This window comes from Sinocyclocheilus grahami, unplaced genomic scaffold (assembly GCF_001515645.1).
Source record: "Sinocyclocheilus grahami isolate Dianchi unplaced genomic scaffold, SAMN03320097.WGS_v1.1 scaffold75.1, whole genome shotgun sequence".
Taxonomy (NCBI): Eukaryota; Metazoa; Chordata; class Actinopteri; order Cypriniformes; family Cyprinidae; genus Sinocyclocheilus; species Sinocyclocheilus grahami.
The window spans coordinates 437,330-459,348 of record NW_015505254.1 but is presented as its reverse complement, the minus strand read 5'-3'; the positions used below and the strand labels follow the sequence as shown (position 1 = coordinate 459,348).

The following is a 22,019-nucleotide window of genomic DNA, read 5'->3' as shown; positions in this document are numbered from 1 at the left end:
GCATAAACACATTTCATTACACCAAATACACAAAATAATGTTCTTTTTAGCAACATCATATGACCCCTTTAAAGTAGGATATTAGTACATTCATTTCTTACCACTGAAGTGTAGGACCTTCTTTTAATCCGTAAACAAAAACCTCTCACTTAACATCATGTTCTCTTCAGTTAGGCATTTTAAATCCCTCCGGAATCATATTTACTCTCATAAATATATTAATTTCAAGTAATCATTCATTAATGAAATCGATAAACGAGCGAGTCAATCAGCCAGTAAAATGAAAAATGACCGTTAATTTTTTAATTCTGCGAGCGCGCGGCTCTCTGTGAAAGCGACAAGTGATAAAACAAACCCACGAATTTATGATTTCTTATAGCTTAACCCTGGCTTAATATTATAATTTAAATCGCGTTTTGATTGATCTAATTCTGTATTTTAATAAATGCTGCATTAAACGAATTTCAGGGCTCTGTATAGGTCATAACACATTAACATCTGCAACATTTTCATTGGAAACATAGTTTTACAGGGTTATAAAAATAACCTGAGAATAACCATAAGGGAATGTTCTGTATAGTTACTGTTAGGCTATTTTTAAAATAACCACCCTGCAACGGTCTGGGAACGTTATTTTATGGTTGCAAAAAAATAACCTAAAAATAACCACTAGGGAACATTCTCTATAAGTTATTTTTAGGTTATTTTAAAAAATAACCACCCTGCAACATTCTGGGAACATTATTTTATGGTTACAAAAAATATATCCTAAAAAGAACGTTCCCCCAACGTTAGTATTTGGTTCCCAAAAAAATAACCAAACGGGAACCAAAAACTAACGTTAGGGGAACGTTCTGTGTTTGCTGGGTAGGTACTCATGATTAAAATGAGATTGGGTGAAATTGTGTGTGTGTTATGTCCCCTTTAAAAACTTACAAGGTGGTACTACTGATGTATTTTGTTATAGAATAAAACGGGAAAATATAGCAAGCTTGTGGTAACCACAAAACTTATTTCAGGCTTTTAGCCAAAAAGGTTTTCCAGTTTTGGCCTACAAAAAAGCTCAATATATTTTAGTCACATCACTGTCAAAATAAAAGTCCCACTTCTGACATTTATCACCCAAATAGAAAAACTTATCAATCAGTAAGGTAGATTGTGTGTTAGTCTAGTTTATGCTTGAAACTTTGTACTGTGTAAGTAAATGAATAAATTTAGACTTTTCTTGTACATTTTATTTTTAAAATTTTTAATATGTTAGTTAGAAGTTGTGTTGCATTTGAAGCACCGCTCTTACATATCTTACTTACACATATCCAGACAAACATGTTGTGACTTGCGGTTTTTTTTGGCAGCATCTTGTTCCATGACCATGCATTTTTATGATGGTGTCAACTCGAGTTAAAAATAGACCTGCATTCTGTTCTATTCCATTGTGCACTCCATCTAGATGCTTTTGAATGAAAGAATGCATCTTACGCAAAGGACTCGTAAGATGTCTCTGTAGAAAATTATAGCCATCTAGCATGTTCAAAATATCCCTAATTTATGTGTGATTTAATTGTTAAATATAAAGTGAGCTGTATTATATCTTACCATAAAGGCTGGTATAACAGGCTGCTGGAACTTGGTTCTGAATGTATGAAGGAGAGTTTTGGTTCTGGAGTTGTAAAAAGACAATGTGCCTGAAAAGGGAGAGGAAAAACAAGCGTTACATATTGTATGTAAAGATATACAATATCATTCTACTTAATTTAATTTAAAGATACAAATGGCACATGCTGCAATTAAATTTATGCTTATTTTACATATTCACAAAAAAAAAAAAAGAGAATAAAAAATATGAAAAACCTGATGGGGAAAAAACTGTAAAATAAACACATTTATACTCTATAGAGCAACTAATTGATTCTATAATCAGATTGAAATATTTTTTTACAAATGAAGAAAAATAGTGACTATTTGTTTGCACAAAAGTCCTGACATTGTCAAAATAAAAGTCCAACGTCTGACACAAACAGAAAAACATCTCAGCCAATGCCAAAAATTTAAAAAGCCAAATACTGCACTTAGCAATATATCTGTCAACCACTATATTAAATATACAATCTGTGACTGCTGCAAACAGCCGGTTCTCACACAGGCAACATCATCCATTTGCTTTTACCATAGCTAACAAGTTAGATTCAGCATTAACTGTGGCACTATTTTACTCATTTTGTCATATTTATAGCTTAACTCACCTTCTTCATAGTTGCAGTAAATGCCAATGCGGTCGGGAATGGGGCAGTCCAGTGTTCTGGCTTTATTATTGTGCTTGGCTGTGAGGCTCTGCTGAAGCCAGTTGTTAAGGTGGATGCACCAGGAAGCGTTACTCTTCCCCAGCTGATCAAAGCGACCTAGAGACCGCAAAGCAACTCCTGCTGCAAACGACTTACTCTCCTTATCAAACCGTACCTCCCAGTAATACTGCCCTGCATCGATCATGGTGTCTCCTGGACATTGGAGAGAATTTGGGAAGTTTTTGAATAAGCTGATGGTTCTTCAGTGTTTTGTAGCTGATTGCAATATGTTTGTTTTGACTCACCTAAGACAGTGTAGGACTCTGCTGTGAAGCGGTCTCGGCCCACTCTAGCAGATGGAGCTCTTTTGGGGGACATCATGGCTGTCCTGAGGGAGGAAAAAATATATAAGATGGGACAAGCAGAGCAATTTATCAGGCTTAAGGCTGGGTAAACATTTCAGCAAAAGGCTGCTTTTGGCATACAAATGTTTTAGCCAACGACAGCATGTGTAAATAGGCCATGCTGGCCATCTGCTTTCTGTCTATTATAGCCAGCTATGAGAAGCAATCAACAAATTTGTTTAATAGAAACAGCTGTGTAGTGGCAACCATGTCAGTGTACAGCACTTTGTGTCTTAAAATAGTAGGAGTGACTCTGACCTGGCAGGAGAATGCATAGGAGAGCTGGTCCTGTTCTTCTCCTTACGGATATCCTGGACGGCTACCTTCCCACCGCTGCTGTCCCATTCCACACTGAGATCCTCCACCTTCAGGTTCTGATGGGCTGAGCCTGCGTCCAGTTTAAAGACGAATGCTGGAAGCAAATGAGAGGGAGATTTAAAAGTAAGAGGTTAAGTTTATTTTTCTGAAGAATACAATTTTATTTTCATGTTTTCCATGATTTCAACACTTCCCAAATAATCTCATAGGGCTGCATGGTGTAAAAAAAAAATATATATTAAAAAAACAGCCTTTTGCAATTTGGTAATTGTGTATTGCATTTTCACTTTATTCTAATTAATCATGCAGCCCTATATATTTCCATAATTTTTAAAATTGAAATTGCATGATAAGCCAATTAATCAAATTAAATCACAATTAATCACATCTAAATATAGACATTTCAAAAAAATATTATGCATTGAATAGGCATAATATTCAATCTATATTATTACTGTTATTTTAGAATTAATTGCACTAAATTAACATTAATTAACATAGATTAACATTAAATTGACAGCCCTAAAATTTATTTCACAAAAGGGCAGACATACTACAGCAGTGGTCTCTAAATCAGGCTTTAACAGACAGTTTAGTAGTAATAGTGCTTTGTAACTTTTGTTAGACTCTTCTCTGTGCAGAGAAGAAACTTCATGCCTCATTACCCTCTGTGTGTGTGTGTGTGTGTAAGTGCAATTTACCATGTGTTTCTAGAGTAACCGGCTCTGAGAATTCACCCGCCACCGCTTTATTGGATGCCTTCACTCTAAAGGTCATGTAACGCGTGTCAAAACGAAGGCCTGAAAAACAAATGACATCATGGTCATAACTTTATCTAAAACTACTCAAGAAAAGATCAGACGCAAACCAAACATCAGCACGTACTCGTGAGTGTGAACTCAGTCTCTTTTATCCCTTCCACCACCATCCAGGGGTAGTCTTCTCGAGCCCGAGGAGGACCGTCATGATTGGTTCTCCGATATTCCAGGATGTAGTGGTCGATTTTGGAGTCGGGTTCAGGTAAGGTCCACACCACTGTGACTGTGTTATCAAACACCTGGCATTCAGCCACGTGGATTTCTGGTGTGGCAGGCACTAAAGGTGAGAGGAACAGAGATATCTGATACCAGATGAGACATGGAAATTCTGAAATTCTTGTCATTCAAAATGTAAATAATATTAATTTATATATATATATATATATATAATTTTATATTGTTATAACTTCTTTAATTTGAACCAGTAAAAGAGAGGTAATGAAGTCATAAAAATGTAAACTAATTCGGTCACAATATTATCAGCCTACACCGGAAGTACACTCGTGACACGTTTGTTTTTTGTTTATTGTCAGATTTTCTTAAAATTGTGCCATGGTTATATATGGGAATTCTGAAATTATTATAGTTTTTAAAGGTAAATAATGTTTATAAATTATTATATTAATTTTAATTCAATGATTATCATTTCTAATTTATTCGTTAATTAATTTAAAATTAAATCTGATTTAATTTTATCATTAATACCATCCTATGACCCAGCCTCAGGGATTACTTCTGCAATGTTTAGTTAAAAACAGTGTGTTTATATGTACAACAGAAACCAGTTTGAACAGTTTACAAGAAAATCTGTCAGCATTTATGTGAAATTTTGGAAATATTATATTTTTCTGTTTTTGACACCAAAGCTGTTACACCATCAGATATGTTGACACTCTACACACCATTAAAACCGTTTACATGCAAAGCAGGCAGAAATCGATTAACTGGGCTTTGCTTAAACCATTTATGACATTTCCTTATTGATGTTACACCGACCTGGAAGAAATTTGATGGCCTGTAGCATATTTCTTTCCTGAGTGAAGTCCACCATCATGTGATTCATACTGTCACTGGCCTTTGCTTTCAGAGACAGGCGAAATGCCGGAGCCATAGTCACACTGCAGACACACAGACCCACAATAAACACTTACAGTCAGTCTACAATAAAGACAATAAAACTCATCTGACAGACTGAGAACAGGAATGTGGGAATGTCATGATGGAAAACATCAATGAGGGCACAGTAAACCCCTCCATGCATATACACACGCACACACCTGGGGAGTCAGACGAAATGAAAATGAGCCAAATTTTACTACTAAAAATCACTAGAATTTTGCTAAAAAAAAAAAAAAAGATTAAATGAGTTAATGATAAAATGAATGAACTTTCAGGGAAGGAGTGTTTGAAGATGTTCTACACTGTGCTTTGAACTCAATCAAAGATCTAATTATGGACATCTGTACAGTACCTATCTTTTATCTCTTTGGCCGCCTGCAGCAGAGAGGAGAGAGAAAAAGAAGAAGGGACAGAGAGAGATAGGGAGCGAGAGAACAGAGTCTCATTGAGTCTCAACAAAACACAATACATCAGTCATACCAGCACGTGTTAGCAGGAAAAGCTAACAGCATCTGACACAATTTGCCACTTTGTTAGAGAAAGCAACAACCGCAGTGGTTACACTTTACTTGAAGGGGTGTGCATAAGACTGACCTGACACCTTCATAATCATGACATGACACATGTCATGAATATGAATGGGTTTTTATGCATGTTTATGACAACTGTCATTAAGTGACATTCACTCAGTTATGTCATTTTTAATGCAAAGATGACATTGTTTGAGATGTCTTTGTTATGGGCTATGGTTAGGGGTAAGGGTAAGGGTAGGGTTAGGTCAAATAATGTCATATTTGCATTAAAAATGACATAACTGAGCGAATGACACTTAATGACAGTTGTCATAAACATGCATAAAACCTCCTTCATATTCATGACATGTGTCATGTCATGATTATGAAGGTGTCATGTCAGTCTTATGCACACCCCTTCAAGTAAAGTGTTACCACAGCAGTTCCAAAAGGCTGTAAACAAACAGTCAAATAATTATTTATTATTAAGTACATTTTGAGGGCAAGTCTCTTAAAAGCAACTGTACAAATATAATTTAATTCACCATAAAGTGAAACACCATAAAGTCATTAAAGGGGTCCTATTATTATGCTTTTTACACTTTCAACTTCCTTTAGTGCGTAAAGTCCTCTTGAAAGGGAGTTATTTTCTCTATATCAGTAAGTGCTGTTTCTGAACTACCTCAAACACCTTGATTGTGATATCTGGATGTGAAACTTCACAGACACATTCTGGGGACACCTGAGACTTACAGTATATCTTGTAAAAAGGAGCATAATAGGAGCCCTTTTTAGTGTAAATAAATGAGTCATTTAGTTGTAACAGTGTTGTAAAGATTCCAAGTGGGCGGTACCTGAGTGAAGTTGTCATTCTCAGATGAGCAGAGCGTCTGATTGGCTAATTCCAGCAGCTCCTCTGAGCTCTCTAGGGCTTTGGTGCATGCGCTCAGCTGACTCTGAAAAGACCATCACAACATTCATAATATCATTTGACAATGATATAATCTGGTTGAAGTTTACTAAACGCTTAGGCAGGTTTACATTACTCAATTCATCTACAGGGACTTACATAACTCTACTAATCTATAGTGATATTAAACAACACAACTGTTGTCAACATTGATAATAATAAGAAATGTTTCTTAAGCACCAAATCAACATATTAGAATGATTTCAAAGATCGTGCTTTGCCATCAGAGGAATAAATTACAATTTTAAATTGTAATAATATAGTACAATATTACTGTTCTACTATATTTTTGATAAAATGAATGCAGCCTTGGTGAGAAATAAGAGACTTTTTTTTAAAAGCATTAAAAAGTCTTACAGACCCTAACATTTTGAAAAGCAGTGTAAATGCAAAAAACAAAAAAACAAAAAACTTTTATTTTCTTGATCACAGGGCTTCAGATGTGACCAAATAATGATTATAATATAATATAATACATTGTATACGTATAATTATATTTTATATAACTATACATAATATATCATTATTATGTTATATTATATATATATTATATAATTATATAGTTGAGGAAAATACAACAAAAAGTAAAGCAAATTACAATCAATGAGAAGAGATGTAAGCCACAAATGAGATTAATCATCATGGAAAACAACTAGTTTCAGAAAGGTAATCGTATATCATGCAATATATAAAAACTACAAACTGATGGAAAAGCATGAGTGGATAAAATGGTGAACCTAAATATTTTCATATTGTGACCTCAGGCTCACACACTTTAGTCACAAGGAAATTTAAAATGATATTCTTCCAAGGAAGTAAATAATCAAAGAGCGTAATGACAGAGGTAATGACAGGTTTACTTGTGAGGAATGTGTGCTGTAAGATGCTTTGTTTGTATGTACAGGTATATAAGGATGCAATCTGGATTATACACACACACAGAGAGAGACACTATAATCCTCAAGGATTTCTTATTATCCTTCTCTTAACATAACACATCTAATCATGCACAAGCTTTAAAGCCATCCCACTCTGCCTTTTACTGATATATATCTAAGCATTCTGTCTAGAAAATATAAAACATTTGAATGAGTTTCGGTAGAATTTAAGTTGTACTATGGCTCGGGATCCTCATGGTGCTCTCACCTGTAGCTCATATGTGCGACTGGCTCTTTCCTGCTTGATGCGTGTGACCATGCCCTCCTTCAGTACATCCAGGATGGCATGCAGAGAGCTAAACTCTGACTCCAGATCCTCCTGCACTCGGTTTGAATTCGCCTGCAAACACCATTAACGCAGACTTAAAATTGCATTGTCTCCTCCAGCTTAAAGCTGTATTGCTGTTGCAAATTGCTGGTTTAGTGAAATGTGTCTGGACAAATACTGTGCTTTGCAACATATGCGGGCCAGCTGAGAGCTGGCAGAAAGATTTCCTCATTCATCAAACAGTTATGTGAGTAAAAAGAGCAGAAGGCCTGCTGTGGTGTTTACCTCTAGGTTCTCTAGACTCTGCTTTAGACAGCAGATGAAATTCTGAATTTCCTCATTCTTCAGAGCCAACGTTGTGATAATCTTCCTCAGTGACTCCTGAAACAGTGAATGAATCGCATAAAAACACAAAGCAGATTCATTGTTATAGTTGTATTAGAAGTGTATCATTGCTTTGTGTTCCCATTTTGTGAAGTAGAAGTAACAAAAGTAAAAGAGTATATAAAGATTATAAATATTATACAGAACACTTTTTAAAGCTTTTATTACTCCGCTTACTGTGCATGTTTTTCAAGCTCATTGCATACAAATATCACATCAGCTATTATATTTTTACCATTTCACGTTTTTCATTAAAATAAATATATTATAAATATTATATGAATACATAACGTGTTTTAAAGCTTTTATTATGCTGCTTGCTGTACGTTTTTTAAGCTCATTGCACATAAAGAGCACATATGAGCAATTATATTTTGACAATTTTGTGGCTTTAATTTAAACAATATAACTGATATTATATAGCGTTAATATAACATTTTAAAGCTTTTATTACTGAGCTTACTGAACATGTTTTTAAGATCATCACATATAAAGATCACATATGAGCAATTATACATTTTACAATTTTATGCTTTTAAAAATATTACATAGAATTAATATATAACAAATGGTAAAACCTTTATTACTATGCTTACTGTACTTGTTTTCTGAGCTAATAATAGAACTATATAAAATATGTTTGTTGAGTTATTAAATGATCAACTGCATGATGCCTGCTAATGAGGGAGCAACCCTCTTCATGAAGAATAAACAGATTTATTCAGAAGACTGATATGACTAAAATAATTGTAATATTTCTCAAACGTGCTATTTTCACAACAGAAAATAAATGCATTTTTGTTAGCAAAAAAAAAAAATGATTGAGTGCACCTTAAACACACTTTGTTAAGATGATACTTTCCCATCGACGTCATTGTTTCCTTGTCTATTTTTGAGTGTTTCGTGGGGAGACAAGTGCATACTTGTAAATAAAGCAAGTTAGAAGGAGAGGGAGCTAATATTACTGAAATTCATACAGGGTTGACCAGAAATGTCATGTTTCATTCTCCTCTCATCCAGGCCACTTGCATTGGATAAAGTCGCTGATGTTGAGCCACACAGAAGCGGCTTTATATCCGGGGCGCCTCCCTGAAGCCAGAAGCTTGTAACAATACAGGCCGGTTTGGGGTTGTCCTGCACCTAAATTTGTTCTGGCTTGTGAATATTAATCTATTACTATACTACAATGTTATTTCCTCCCTTCAGAGCATTTCCTGTAATGAATATTTGAAAACAATACCCGTTTCGCGTTACAGAGGTGCGGGAACGGGGCGGTTTCTGGTGATTCACATTATAGGCTGTTGTTGATCAACTTAAAGAACTCTTCACGAACAGGCCTACATCATACATATAAATACCGTGCATATCCAACGGTGCGAAGTTGTTACTTTGTCCTTTATAAGGACACATATCCACTAACACAATGGGCGGAGGACGTGACAAGTGAAGCTACAAGCTAACGGTATTTCTTATTTTAGTATCTCTTTTCACGCAGCATCCTCTCTTTTTCCATCAGAAGCGCGTCGTTTGTAATTTCTCTGTAACGGCTGTCGCTTCTTACCTTCTGGTCGTCCATGCTGACCGCATGCAGCACCTGTTTCAGATATTCTCAGGCTATTTATCCCAGGTCGTCCTCTACAGCGCTCCTCCGCTGGTACTGATGTTGCTATGGAGCACTGCATCCCTCAACAACTCATTAGCGGCAAAGTGACTTCTGCGCAGGCGCACGATAAGGATGCTGGGTAATGTGGTTTTCTAATTTGCTATAGCTCCATCACAAATGTGCAACTGTTCACTGTAATGTCATGTACATTTTTTAAATAAAATATGACCTTTAAATGTGAACTTTGTTGCCAGTAAACATTGGTATGTCTCATATGTTGAACATATATTTGTCTCAATATGTTAAATAATATATAGCCTACATGTCAGAAGTTTCAAATAATTACAATGTTTTTGAAAGAAGTCTCTTAAGCTTAGGGATGCATTAATTTGATCAAATATTAAGTTTGAATAAACTGAAGGATCATGAGACACTTCAGTAATGGCTGCTAAAAATCACCTTTGCCAACACAGAAATAAATTGCATTCTCGTAAATTGTAAAAATTTCACCATATTTCTGATTTTACTGTATTTTTTACCAAACTTTTGATCAGTACTATAGTGTGCATACAATGATGTTTCAAGGCTTTTTTGTTTGATTTTTTTATTTTGAGGAGGGTTTTGGGATTGTTGTGGGATTAATGATAATGTTCAAAATAATTTTTATATGTCTTGATTTCTGTAAATATGTGAAACATTTACCTTAAGTACAATATAAAAAAAAACAGAATGATGAACATCAGACAAGGACCAAAATCTTTATAATGCCCGTCTATAAGCTTTTCATCAACATTCAGTTTTAATCTGTATAAATGCATAAGGCAAAGTGTATATCTATTTTTTTACGTTTTCATTATTTTAAAAACAATTTTGTCTTTCCTAGATTTTGTCATGATCCTGTAACTATTAAATATATTTTAAAAGTAAATATCTTCCATATAGTTTCTCAGTTAAAATTAGGTCATAAAATATGCATGTAAAAATAATGATTAAAGAAATGCTGTTTAAAATAGTTTTAGATCAAGTATAAACATTTTCCAAAGAATTTTATGTCAACTGCCCACATACAGATCATTGATCTGTAGCTTTGGGCCTGAACTGCTGCATTAATATTGTTCCTGCAGACTGCAGTATCTGTGTAGCACACTACAGGATGGCCAGCTAAACAAAAAAATGAGAATATCTGATGATTCAGCAGTTACGCAAAACTCCATTAAATCATCTTGGAGTAGCAATTATTTGAAGTGCCTAAAGCTGTTGGAACAGGGATATCCACTCAAGCACCTGTTTGATCTCTGTATATTGAAAAAGGATGAATGGAAAATTAATAAAAGAGATCTCCTGTTGTGTTCCTAACCACATGTTCTTTCATCCACTGTATCATGGAGATGAGACAACAGAACTTTGAGAAGTTCAATAGAACAGTAACCATAGATACAGATGAATAGGTGTCTCTTGAAGCAGTAACCACAGTGATTGCTGAACTGGAGGACCTTCAGTTCAGATCCTGATTGTAACAATGGTCACGTGTGTATATTATGAAGTGATCAGTAGCGGTATCCATAGGGGTCACTGAATCGGAAGGGTTTGATCTCATTGACAGTGCAGTGGAGGTCATGCATGCGTCTTGCTCTGCGCTCTTCCAGCATGAGTCTGCGTGAGCGCTCTCGAGCTGCCTGCTGTTCTGCTCTTTTCTCTGTGCGCTTTCGTTTCAGCCACCTATTGTACAACAGAGCACGAGGGAAATGCTTTTACATTGGTTTTAAATACAATTCTCCCTCTGTTTCCTGATTTTAGAAGAGCAATATATGGTGCTGAACTCACTGTCTGAAGGCCTTCTCACTCTCCTCTCGGCTGTGCAGGCAAAAGCCGCTCTCCTTTTCCAGTCTCTTAATCTCCTCTATCTGCTTGTCTATGAACTGCTGTTCCTGTTTTTTATGGAGCCAATTTTTAAAGGCCTCCTCTGGGTCACCACAGTCTCTCTGGCATAACAACAAATTTTTAAATTTTTTTTTTAAATAAATAAAGAAATGCTGTTCTTTTGAACTTTCTATTAATGAAAGAATTCTGAAAATGTGTCACAGTTTCCACAAACTATTTAGTGGCACAATGTTTTCAACACTGATAATAATAAGAAATACTATTATTATAATAACAAGAAACATGTGACATTGAAGTCTTGAGTAATAGCTCGTGAAAATTCAGCTTTGCCATCACAGGAATGAATTACATTTTAAAAGATATAAAAATATAAAACAGTTATTCTAATTTCACAATATTAGTATTTAACTTATTTTGATCAAATAATAGAAGTATAAAACTATTATAATAAAAATATAAAATAATATTTTATGAAAAATGTACAATGTATAAGGTAATTATTTTTTATATATATATATATATATATATATATATATATATATATATATATATATATATATATATATATAATGTATTATGCAGGGGGGAGGGGGGGTTGGCATCACAATTACTGATTAAACGGCTCCCCCTGGTGGACATACCCTGCAGCTCATCCTTTCCATTTCTTGGGCTTTCTGAACTCTCCTCTCCTCCAGCAGCTGTTCTCTCTTCCTCATAAGCCATGATCGGAAGGCTATCTCATTCTCCTGACGCTTCTGTTCCTCTTCCTCTTTTTTCTTAAGCTCATCCTAAAAAGGAACCAGAAGAAGCAGAAAGGAGGACAGAACAAAAACAGGAAATTACATCAGTTTTTATAATACATTATGACAGAAACTGATATTAAACTGATATTAAAACCACATCACACCTCTTTCGCTTGCCTCTCTCTCTGCTGCTGAAGTCTGACCAGTAATTCTTTCTGCTGTGGTGACAGAGTGAAAGTGGCATGTGAAGGAGCTCCATTTGCAGACTGGACCCTGCGCTTGTTGCCATGAACCCATGCTCCCCTTTGGGACGGTCTGGCAGAACTGGGTCTATTTCGGTGCTTCGGTGGAGGTTTGGGAATGTATAGAGTCTCAGTGCCAGGGGGAAAAGGTGAGGTAGAATTTTGCCTCGGTGAGGAGACAGGACTCTTGCCGAGATGGAGACCAGACTCACTTTGCCATGAAGATGCTCGCTGATTGTCGCCGTGAGAAGCCGGCAAGGGAGGAAGCAATCCTTGACTTTCCACCTCCTTTAGACTCACCAGATCAAACTTTCCATCTTTTTCAACCAAAACCCGTCCTTCCTTAGCTCCCTCGTTATGTTCATCCTCAGGCTCTCCAAACCCACTCTCCTCTTTCCGAGAGATCTTCAGTCTCTGCATTTGTCCGGACACCTCTTGCTCTTCCACTAAGTCCATATAGGAGGCACCATTGCTCTCTTGAGCGTCAAACTCTAGTGCAGGCACCACCAGGTCAACCAGAGTGTCTTTAAACTGCAGCCGTCTGCGCCGGCTATGGTCTGGAGGATCCTGGTCCTGGAGTTGTTTGTTAGCCTCTTGAATCTTATCCAAAATATATTTCTTTTCTTCATCGAGGTCTTCGTCGTTCTGTAAATGTGGAGAGGTTACAAGGCCATCCCTGTCAGGCTCTAATGCACCCTCTAATGGCTCCATGGGCGTTGGCCACCTTTCATCCGCTTCTTCATCAGCTATTTCCTTGTGTTTGTGTACATCTTCTTTATGCTCATCTTCTTCAAGCTCTTTGTCTATCTGAGCTTCAATGTCATCATCATTAGGATCCTTTGTTGGAGAAAATTGAAAAAGTAAAAGGAGTAAGGCATTGTGTGTGTTAAAGGTTTAGTTTACCCCAAAAATAAGATTCTGTCAATATATATATATATATATATATATATATATATATATATATATATATATATTGAAGAATGTGGGTAATCAAATAGTTGCTCGTTCCCAAACTTCCCATTGACAAACATAGTATGAGGAAAAAATACTATGGAAATCAATGGGGACCAGAAACCCACATTCTTCAAAATATCTTCTTTTGTGTTCAGCAGAAGAAAGAAACTCATAGAGGTTTGGATCAATGATGGCAGAATTTTCATTTCTGGATGAACTATCCCTTTAAGGAGAGCATGTTTTCTAAGGGGTGAATCAGATACATAGAGAGTATGTGTTGAATAATGCAGTGCCATGAGACATAGTTCTCTGGGTGAGTGAAAGTGTGTATGGATCTGTATCAGTGGGGTTGATTTCACACACACAGGTACAGCGTCTGTGTAATGGAATACCACACACCAGAAGACTGTCTCAGAGATATGAACCTGTTTCTGCCATCATTGCACATTCACTCACTTACCTGTTCCTCACTCTTGCTCTCCTCACTGATTAGCCAGTCCAGGTCTTTCTCAAAGTCATCCTCATACTCATCTGGAGTGTTCTGGACTGCAGAATCACTCATTTTCTCTTCACTTTCTCCTAAGACACAGCAAATGAAAAATGGAGCACATAGAAAAAACATCTCCCTTCTGTTTCCAAACAAAAAAGATTATAGAACATTTTTGAATGTAAATGATTATAAATATGTATAGTTATTTGAAATTATTATTTGGCCATTTATTAATAAATGTTAGATTTTATTGACCAATTTATTGATCATCCTTAATTCTCACTTTGATTTAGTTACATAAAAGCAATTGCAATAATATAGAAGACGTACAGAAAGACATATCACATAAATGTACAACACACTTGGTTGATTTGTTGGCATGAATGTAGCTAGAGTTATGTAATAAATAATGTCCAAATGCATTACGGCTTTAGATTCAAACAGCTTGGAGTCTCATAAATTAGATGTCAGAGAGTTTCAGAAAGCGAAACACAGGAGTGTAGACATGGAAACTGATCCATAATGAGCAAAGGTTATTATAGTTAACTAAAACCTTTAAAAAAATGTGTTAATTAAAATATAATAACTTGATTTAACTTCACGTATTAAAAAGAACTAAAACTAAATAAAAACTATCTTAAAAAGAAAAGAATCATAAAAAAGACAAAAACATGCAACTAAATTACTAAAATGAAAACACCAAATATAATAAAAATAAAAACTATTTCTAAGTATTAATAAAACTATAATAGTATCTCAGAGATACTAAAATAACACTGGTCTACAGTGACAATTAAAGTAACATTATTCTACATTGCTGTCCAATAAAAAAAAACTATTTGTAATTCTAAATTGTATTCATTCTTCTTTAATTTTTTTCTATTTTTTTTAACAGACTTTGCAGACGCAGTTTATATATTTAAAGAGGGACTTTATATTTCATGTTGTAAATGCCACATTTGGCCATTCCACTAAATGCACTGCAATGCCTAAATAATTATAATGTGAAATTTCTGTGATAAAATAACATTTTAACGAGCATTAAGGCTAATATTACAACACAAAACCTGGTGGTCTTGTCATTGCATGATATAGTTAACCTATCGTCTGCTTTTACAATTCAGTTTTATTACTTTCCCGCGCCTTTGAAAATGTATGCAGCTTACCTCCAACACTTTAGTATGGTGTTGCCTCGCGTTAAGTGCAAAAATAATGAATGGTAATTCATTAGCCGGCCTATTTATTCAAGATCTGGTCTCTACGCGCACCTGTACATTAGAGAGCAGCTCGCTCTAATCCTCTGCTGGCCTCAGCTTCAAAGTAGCATGTAACAGCTGTTGCCATAGAGACGCACAACACGGCCTGTCGTGGCAGCGCGCGCATGCGCAGACTCTTTGTAAATGTAGAAGGGAGATCCAGCCAGATTTGATCTGTGATACAGTTAGTGGAAAAAACAATAAGATACAACAAGGAATACTTTGGTTTGTTTGGCAAAATCGTTATGAATAAACAATTAAAGTTTATTTCCTTAAATAAGGTGATGTAAGCAAAGAAATCATTTTCTACGTCTATTAATTATACTTTATATGCTTTGGTAATATTAGATTTTTTAACACCCATGCCAGTAACGTTTTGCTGACCCTGACACTTTGCTGGATTTCACTTTCTTGTAAAAAATAAATAAATAAATCAAAAACATTAGCACAAAGACAACAAGTATTGTGCATTAACATTATTATACTAATAGTAATATTTAAAAGGTATTTATAACATGACAGAGTGTGAATGATCATTTTAAGGTCCTGGCATTATTAAAATATTTATTCCTTTATTATCTCGGAAGTATCACGAATAGCTCGTATTTCACGTTTATGGTAAATGTAGTCCCTACAATATTAAATAAAACACAGTTCATAGGAGAAAAACTCAATTTCCCATAATACACCTCGACTCGCATATAAAAGTCACGACACGCCTCCGCGGGCAGAACTGTTGGAGAAGCTACGTGCAAAACTGCATATAGTTACTTTACAGTTTACACCCATTTATGATCCTCTTATCAACTGGTAGCTCGTGGACCGATACAGTTGTTGTCGCTCAGTAGACAAAATGACTTCTATAGCTTTGTGCACAATACACAGCTCAGCGAGATCAATAGCAAGACTGTGCCAAGTGTCCCGCTCTGCGCATGGTACAGCTGATTTCCACTCTTTCGTAGCCCGTTACTCTACCCTCCGTAAATGTGCCTTTCTTCTGGGAGGAAAATGGTCATTCATAAGAGCAGGAACGAGACAGATGTCTCAAGCATCGCCGGGGAGGATCTTACTCGGACGGTACGGTGTATTTCTGGCTGCTGGGGCAGCAGCTGTCACCGGGGTCCTGACGGCAGGTGTAAGTCACTTTCAGCGGGCCGAGATGGCAACGAAGATATCCAAGGTTGAAGAAGAAGAGGGGAACATACGCGAGAGATGCAAGTCGTTCATGTCTGTACCAGTCACTGACATCAAGGTCTTAGAGCAGAGGAAAGACGCGATGTCTGCGAGAATGGAGATGCTCATCATGGAGACACAGGCTGCGTTCTGTAGAGCCCTTGAGGAGGTGGATGGAGGCTCGTTCAGGGTGGACAGATGGAGTAGGAAGGAAGGTTAGCTCATTTCTGCTGACTTCACTAATATAACTTTTGACTTTTTTATTGATTTATAATGATTTTCTCTATGTGTGTTTCATTTAAAAAACACTTTCAGTGATGCTATGAGTAAAACATCAAATATATTTACGATAACATAGTGGCACACAAGGCTTAGATAAAGTAGAGCAAACATGATGGTCCAAAGTCCTAATTTATGTTTGGGTCTACAGGTATATGGGAGCCATTTCCACCACATAAGTGGGAGAAAAAAAATCATGTTTTGGTAAAAATAAATAAATAAAAGTTGAAATTCTGAAATAAAAAGTACACAAGTAGATATTTTGGTGAATTTATAACTTTTTATAACATAAATTTGACTTTATATCTAATAATTTCAATATATTCGATAATAATTTTCAATATCTAATAACTTTTTATCATAATTGTGACTTTCTGCCATAATTATAATGACTAATCTCATAATTTCAGCTTTTTCTGTCACAATTATCACTATCTAATCATTTTGACTCTGTCATGATGATTTTTGTTGTAATTTCTACTTTTTATCTAATTATTTAGACTTTTTATGTCATCATCGTTTATGTCTTAATTTGAACAGTTTGTCATAATTTCTACTTTTTAATTTCTTAATTATGCCATATAAGTTGTCTCAAATGACGTACTATGCACCTTTACAATGCACTATATACACTACCATCTCTTTATGAATTTTATAAAGTCATTTTATCATCCAGTATCAAAATCAGAAATGGACCTCCATAGCGTATATATATATATATATTAAAAAAAAAACTTTCCAAATGTTATTTTTAAAACCTTAATGTAATTGGTTAAGTGTCAGGCTTATTTCGAAACATTTCATTTTGACATAATTGCCTATTCGTAATCGTAATGCATCTTAGGTTTTTATTGTTGCATTCTAATTATTATTAAGCTATTATTGTGACAAAGATGTGTGCTTTATTATTATATATTATAACAATCTGCTATATAAAGAAGTTAATCGTTCCATAGATCAGTGATTCCCAACAAGGTGATGGAAAGATTTAGATTTTGCTTTGTTCAGCTATAAAACAGAAACATTCATACATTAAATATTAGCTAGAAGATTTGTGCTGGTGTTACATTGTAACAAACCCAATTGCATGTTTCTCTTGTGTCTAATAAAGGTGGTGGTGGCATCAGCTGTGTGATGCAAGATGGGAAGGTTTTTGAGAAAGCGGGTGTGAACGTGTCCGTGGTGTTTGGGAACCTCACCGAAGAGGCCGCCAAGCAAATGCGCAGCCGTGGAAAAGTTCTGAAAGGGAAAGATGGTGAGAGACTGACTTCCTATTTCGAGGTGAATGCAGAGTGTGACTGAAAGCAGTTCCTTATATCTTCGGTTCTACTTCTAGTTTTTAATTTTGGAATTAGTTTGAACCGTCAGTGGTCTTAAGGCGTTTACTGTGAAGATTTGTCATGCCTCATGGAGTTGAGGGTTATTGAGAGGACGTGACTTGATGCTTAATTTATTGTTTTCACTGGTTAGCACTATCTCTGTGTTCCAGGGAAGCTGCCGTTCTGTGCCATGGGCGTGAGTTCAGTCATACACCCAAAAAACCCCCACATCCCCACAGTGCACTTCAACTACAGATACTTTGAGATTGAGGAAGGAGACGGTGAGTGTTCTTGCCAAGTCATTCGAGGCTGTGAGAAGAGAGATGTTGTTATCTGTGACCACCACCCATGTTCTCTATCCATCTCACTCCTTGTCACAGGCACAAAGCAGTGGTGGTTTGGTGGAGGAACGGATCTCACTCCTGTTTATATTGATTTGGAAGATGCCGCCCATTTCCACAAGACTCTGAAGGAAGCATGTGACAAGCACCATCCTAAGTATTACCCAGACTTCAAAAAGTGGTAGGAATCTCATTCCAGTAGTGTGTCGTTTGAATGGGGTGTGTTACAGCTGTTATGGGTGTGAGGATGTGTGTGTGTGGTGGATGAGCGTTTTATCTTCTGGGTGGATTTGAACTGTTCAGCAATGATAAGATTTCCCATTATTTGCAGCATTTATTGTTTTGTTTAGTTTTTTGGGAGTCAACACTTTTGTTTAAAGACATCCCTTTAATTTTCTTTTCAGTTTATCATGAATGAGACAGATGCTCATTTAAAAGACAGAGTCTTTCAAATCTTTGATTGCTAGTACTTCATTTTAGTATTTTATTTTATAAATTTTTAAAATGTAATTTTATTAAATCTGTGATTAAATAGTTTTTTTCCTTAAATATTAGATTAGCACCAGTATTTTATTTTTCTCTCAAGGTGTGACAATTACTTCTACATCCGTCACCGAGGGGAGACGAGAGGCATTGGTGGGATCTTTTTTGATGATTTGGATTCCCCCAATCAGGAGGAGGTCTTTAATTTTGTGAAGAGCTGCGCTAAAACTGTGGTGCCTTGTTACCTGCCCATTGTAAACAAACACCTAAACGACTCCTTTACCCCTGAGGAGATGGACTGGCAGCAAGTCAGGAGAGGCAGGTTGGTTAAAGAGGGAGACCATACTGATGTAGAGTGATTTATATACAGTATATATATATATATTTAAAAATGTTGTTACAAAAAAGTTATATTTCAAATAAATGCTGTTGTTTATTTTAAACTTTCTATTAATCAACAAATCCTGAAAAAAGTATCATGATTTCCACAAAAATACTGAGCAGCACTCAGCACTCAACTGTTTTCAACATAATAAGAAATGTTTCTTGATCATCAAATCAGCTTATTACAATGATTTCTGAAGGATCATATGGCACTGAAGACTGGAGTAATAGATATGAAAATGCAGGTTTGCAATTATAGGGGTCAATTATATTTTGAAATATATTAAAGACAACAAAATTCAAATTGTAATATTTCACAACTGTATTGTTTTATTGCGTTTTGATCAAATAAATGCAGCCTTGGTGAACACAAGACATTGCTTACAAAAACATTTTTAAAAGCCCCAAACTTTTGAACAGTAATGTATATAAGTATGTTTTTTGATTTACATTACATTTACTTTTATATGCAAGTGCTATAACAAGTCTCAGTTAGCCTAACGCAATGCACGTAGCAAGTTTTTTTAAAATTATATAATAAATAAAAAGAAAACGGATAGAATAGTAAAAGAATAGAGCAAGCTACTGTTAGAGGCCTTTTTTTTGCTTTTTGTGAATTGTATAATAAATAAAAGAAAACAAATAGAATACAAAAAGATTAGAGAAGCTAGTGTTAGTATTTTTTTTATAATTAAATTGTATAATGCTGAAAAAATATTATATTGCCAGCAACATACAGACCTACATATGGAAAAAAATATCTTCAAATATATACAAACAATTAAAATACTATCTTATGTGAATTCAGATATAACTGAATATTAATAATATTCAATAGTCATCATTATTCTATATTTGATATATAGTAATATATTTATACATAGTTATTACTACATTTGTAATAGTTTTTTGAGTTTAATTTGATGTTTGCCGTATATGTCTGTAAAATATACATGTTCAGCAGCTAACCAAACTCTCTTTGTGTCTCTTAGATATGTGGAATTTAATTTAGTGTATGACAGAGGGGTGAAATTCGGCCTGGCCACACCTGGGTCTCGCATCGAGAGCATCCTGATGTCCCTACCACTTACTGCTAGGTAAAGGACTTTGTATTTAGCAAACATTGGCATGTTAGCTACTGCCTGTTACCATGGATCATCCTTTTTTAGCTTTTATCATAACATTTTGTGAACTTTTTTACTTGTATAGCCTAATTTAAAGGTTACATTTTTAAAATGTTTTTTTTTTTTACATGTTTTCCGTGAGCTCCACTTATAACACAAGTAAAACGTTTTTCCACACCAAGAAGATTTTCACAACCATCTCCAAAAATGAGCTAATATGATAACCTCAAACAAAGGAAAATGGGATTCCTCATATTACCCTTTTAAAAACACACAGTAATGTAAAACTTCTTTCTTTAGAGTCTCTATTGTATTAATCTATTGTTTAATATTACTAACTCACTAGCCATAAATGTTCCATTTCAGGTGGGAGTACATGCACGAGCCCACAAAAGGCACTAAGGAAGCCGAGATGCTGGAGGTCTTACGGAACCCTAAAGAATGGATCTGATTGAGAGGAAGACCAGTTTACCTAGTCATCAATATTGGCATTATTAGACGGGAATTGTGAAAATGGTGGGTGGGTTTTTCTCTGGATTCGCTCAGTGATACCAAACTTCAATAAGTACAACAGTCACTAAAACAGAAAATCAGCTTCTCCGACAGGACACATTCTCATCATTTGACTCATTGATTGTTTTTTCTGACTTAACTGCAGCACTGCACGATTACTGGCTTGGCTGTAATGAACCCTCTATCACTGCCATTGGCTGTATGGATTCACTGGAGATGCAGTGTTTACTCCCGTGACAGTGTTACTTAGTTACAGCTTTGTTTCTGCTTGCACTGCTTTAATCATGACTACTGGTGTATTCGAAACCTGTAATGGCTTTGGTATGCTGTTTTTGAATGGATGTGTTAATCGCGTATGTCTAGGGTCATGTTTACCGTGTGCTAATGCAAGCACCATGTCATTATTGCTTTTCTTACCCTGTGAATTTTTTTGTGCCTCACTTCAAGGTTGTTTTGTGTCCTGTCATGTGCTAACATATCTTTATCCTTGTGCTTCTTTTTTTTTTTTTTTTTTACAGCTATTAAAATAGGAATCAGAATTAGGAGTATTCGCAGGACATTATAATGTTGATATTTTGTGTATTACGAAACAAAATAAAGTTTTTATATGTGGTTTAATCTGGTGTACTGATAAATCTGGTCAATAAAGTAGTATAGGGGTTCATAAACCTAAAAAAAAAAACATTCAGTTCTGAGATGCTATTAATAACTTTTCCTGATATAAAAACGTGTTCAAGTTTATATTAGGCATGGTTAATAATATTCATCTGATGTCTCCAAGGCAACAAAACAAACTTTGTGTCCATTGCTTGGGCAATTTAGTCACTTTATGAAGTTAATAAGTTATGACAGAACTACCTTTGTGTGCTTGTTTGCATGGAGGCAAAGTAATTCAGGTAGTAAATGTTGAAATTAAACTGAATTTTAAAGCAAGTACATTAAATCTGAAGTTTGTAACCTGTTTGGATTTGTTCAATTTAAAAGGGAATACTGTAAGACTTTGTACATTTTATATACATTAGATATGTATAATATAGTCATAATATTATAACACAACGTAATAATATTGCTATAATATTAGATTTCTCATACAAAAACGGAGCATGGCAAATTATGCACTACACTACACATACACTACCATTCAAATGTTTGTTAGATTTGTCAGATATTTTGTTTTTAAATGTATCTCATGCTACCAATAAAGATGTGAATTATTGCAAT

The 22,019-nt window shown here is 35.3% G+C and overlaps 3 protein-coding genes across 3 annotated transcripts in view; 1 reads left to right on the top strand and 2 right to left on the bottom strand.

The window, feature by feature from the left end:
* LOC107585848 (fibronectin type III and SPRY domain-containing protein 1) overlaps window positions 1-9,660 on the bottom strand; it is a 20,320-nt gene extending 10,660 nt beyond the window's left edge. The window contains exons 1-12 of the mRNA XM_016273006.1: window positions 9,575-9,660; window positions 7,915-8,010; window positions 7,570-7,701; window positions 6,308-6,409; window positions 5,294-5,316; window positions 4,819-4,940; window positions 3,890-4,099; window positions 3,706-3,804; window positions 2,945-3,098; window positions 2,588-2,670; window positions 2,244-2,495; window positions 1,597-1,685 (exon numbers count right to left, since the gene is read on the bottom strand). Of these exons, the coding sequence (XP_016128492.1) occupies window positions 1,597-1,685; window positions 2,244-2,495; window positions 2,588-2,670; window positions 2,945-3,098; window positions 3,706-3,804; window positions 3,890-4,099; window positions 4,819-4,940; window positions 5,294-5,316; window positions 6,308-6,409; window positions 7,570-7,701; window positions 7,915-8,010; window positions 9,575-9,589 (1,377 nt within the window). The 5' untranslated portion in view covers window positions 9,590-9,660. The remainder of the gene's footprint in view (window positions 1-1,596; window positions 1,686-2,243; window positions 2,496-2,587; window positions 2,671-2,944; window positions 3,099-3,705; window positions 3,805-3,889; window positions 4,100-4,818; window positions 4,941-5,293; window positions 5,317-6,307; window positions 6,410-7,569; window positions 7,702-7,914; window positions 8,011-9,574) is intronic.
* Window positions 9,661-10,598: 938 nt separating this feature from the next.
* Window positions 10,599-15,221, bottom strand: LOC107585925 (coiled-coil domain-containing protein 181-like). The gene is made up of 6 exons (XM_016273103.1): window positions 15,093-15,221; window positions 13,897-14,015; window positions 12,405-13,319; window positions 12,139-12,285; window positions 11,441-11,598; window positions 10,599-11,335 (listed from the first exon to the last, which is right to left on the bottom strand). Exons 2-6 carry the CDS (start codon window positions 13,996-13,998, stop codon window positions 11,164-11,166), a joined length of 1,494 nt encoding a protein of 497 aa, XP_016128589.1. The 5' UTR covers window positions 13,999-14,015; window positions 15,093-15,221; the 3' UTR covers window positions 10,599-11,163.
* Window positions 15,222-15,876: 655 nt separating this feature from the next.
* LOC107585846 (oxygen-dependent coproporphyrinogen-III oxidase, mitochondrial-like) lies at window positions 15,877-21,416 on the top strand. Its single transcript, XM_016273003.1, has 7 exons — window positions 15,877-16,570; window positions 17,746-17,889; window positions 18,124-18,234; window positions 18,334-18,475; window positions 18,881-19,099; window positions 20,154-20,258; window positions 20,652-21,416. Exons 1-7 carry the CDS (start codon window positions 16,036-16,038, stop codon window positions 20,734-20,736), a joined length of 1,341 nt encoding a protein of 446 aa, XP_016128489.1. The 5' UTR covers window positions 15,877-16,035; the 3' UTR covers window positions 20,737-21,416.
* The last annotated feature ends 603 nt before the right edge of the window (window positions 21,417-22,019 follow it).

What these genes read in the sequence shown, in the direction of transcription:
- LOC107585925 (XM_016273103.1), bottom strand. Translation starts at nt 13,998, where the DNA reads ATGAGTGATTCTGCAGTCCAGAACACTCCAGATGAGTATGAGGATGAC. An exon ending in GAGAGAGGCAAGCGAAAGAG is followed by an intron (nt 12,286 to 12,404) that starts GTGTGATGTGGT and finishes GTTCCTTTTTAG; the next exon opens with GATGAGCTTAAGAAAAAAGA. An exon ending in TGGAAAGGATGAGCTGCAGG is followed by an intron (nt 11,599 to 12,138) that starts GTATGTCCACCA and finishes TTGTTATGCCAG; the next exon opens with AGAGACTGTGGTGACCCAGA.
- LOC107585846 (XM_016273003.1), top strand. Translation starts at nt 16,036, where the DNA reads ATGACTTCTATAGCTTTGTGCACAATACACAGCTCAGCGAGATCAATA. An exon ending in CAGATGGAGTAGGAAGGAAG is followed by an intron (nt 16,571 to 17,745) that starts GTTAGCTCATTT and finishes TGTCTAATAAAG; the next exon opens with GTGGTGGTGGCATCAGCTGT. An exon ending in TCCCTACCACTTACTGCTAG is followed by an intron (nt 20,259 to 20,651) that starts GTAAAGGACTTT and finishes GTTCCATTTCAG; the next exon opens with GTGGGAGTACATGCACGAGC.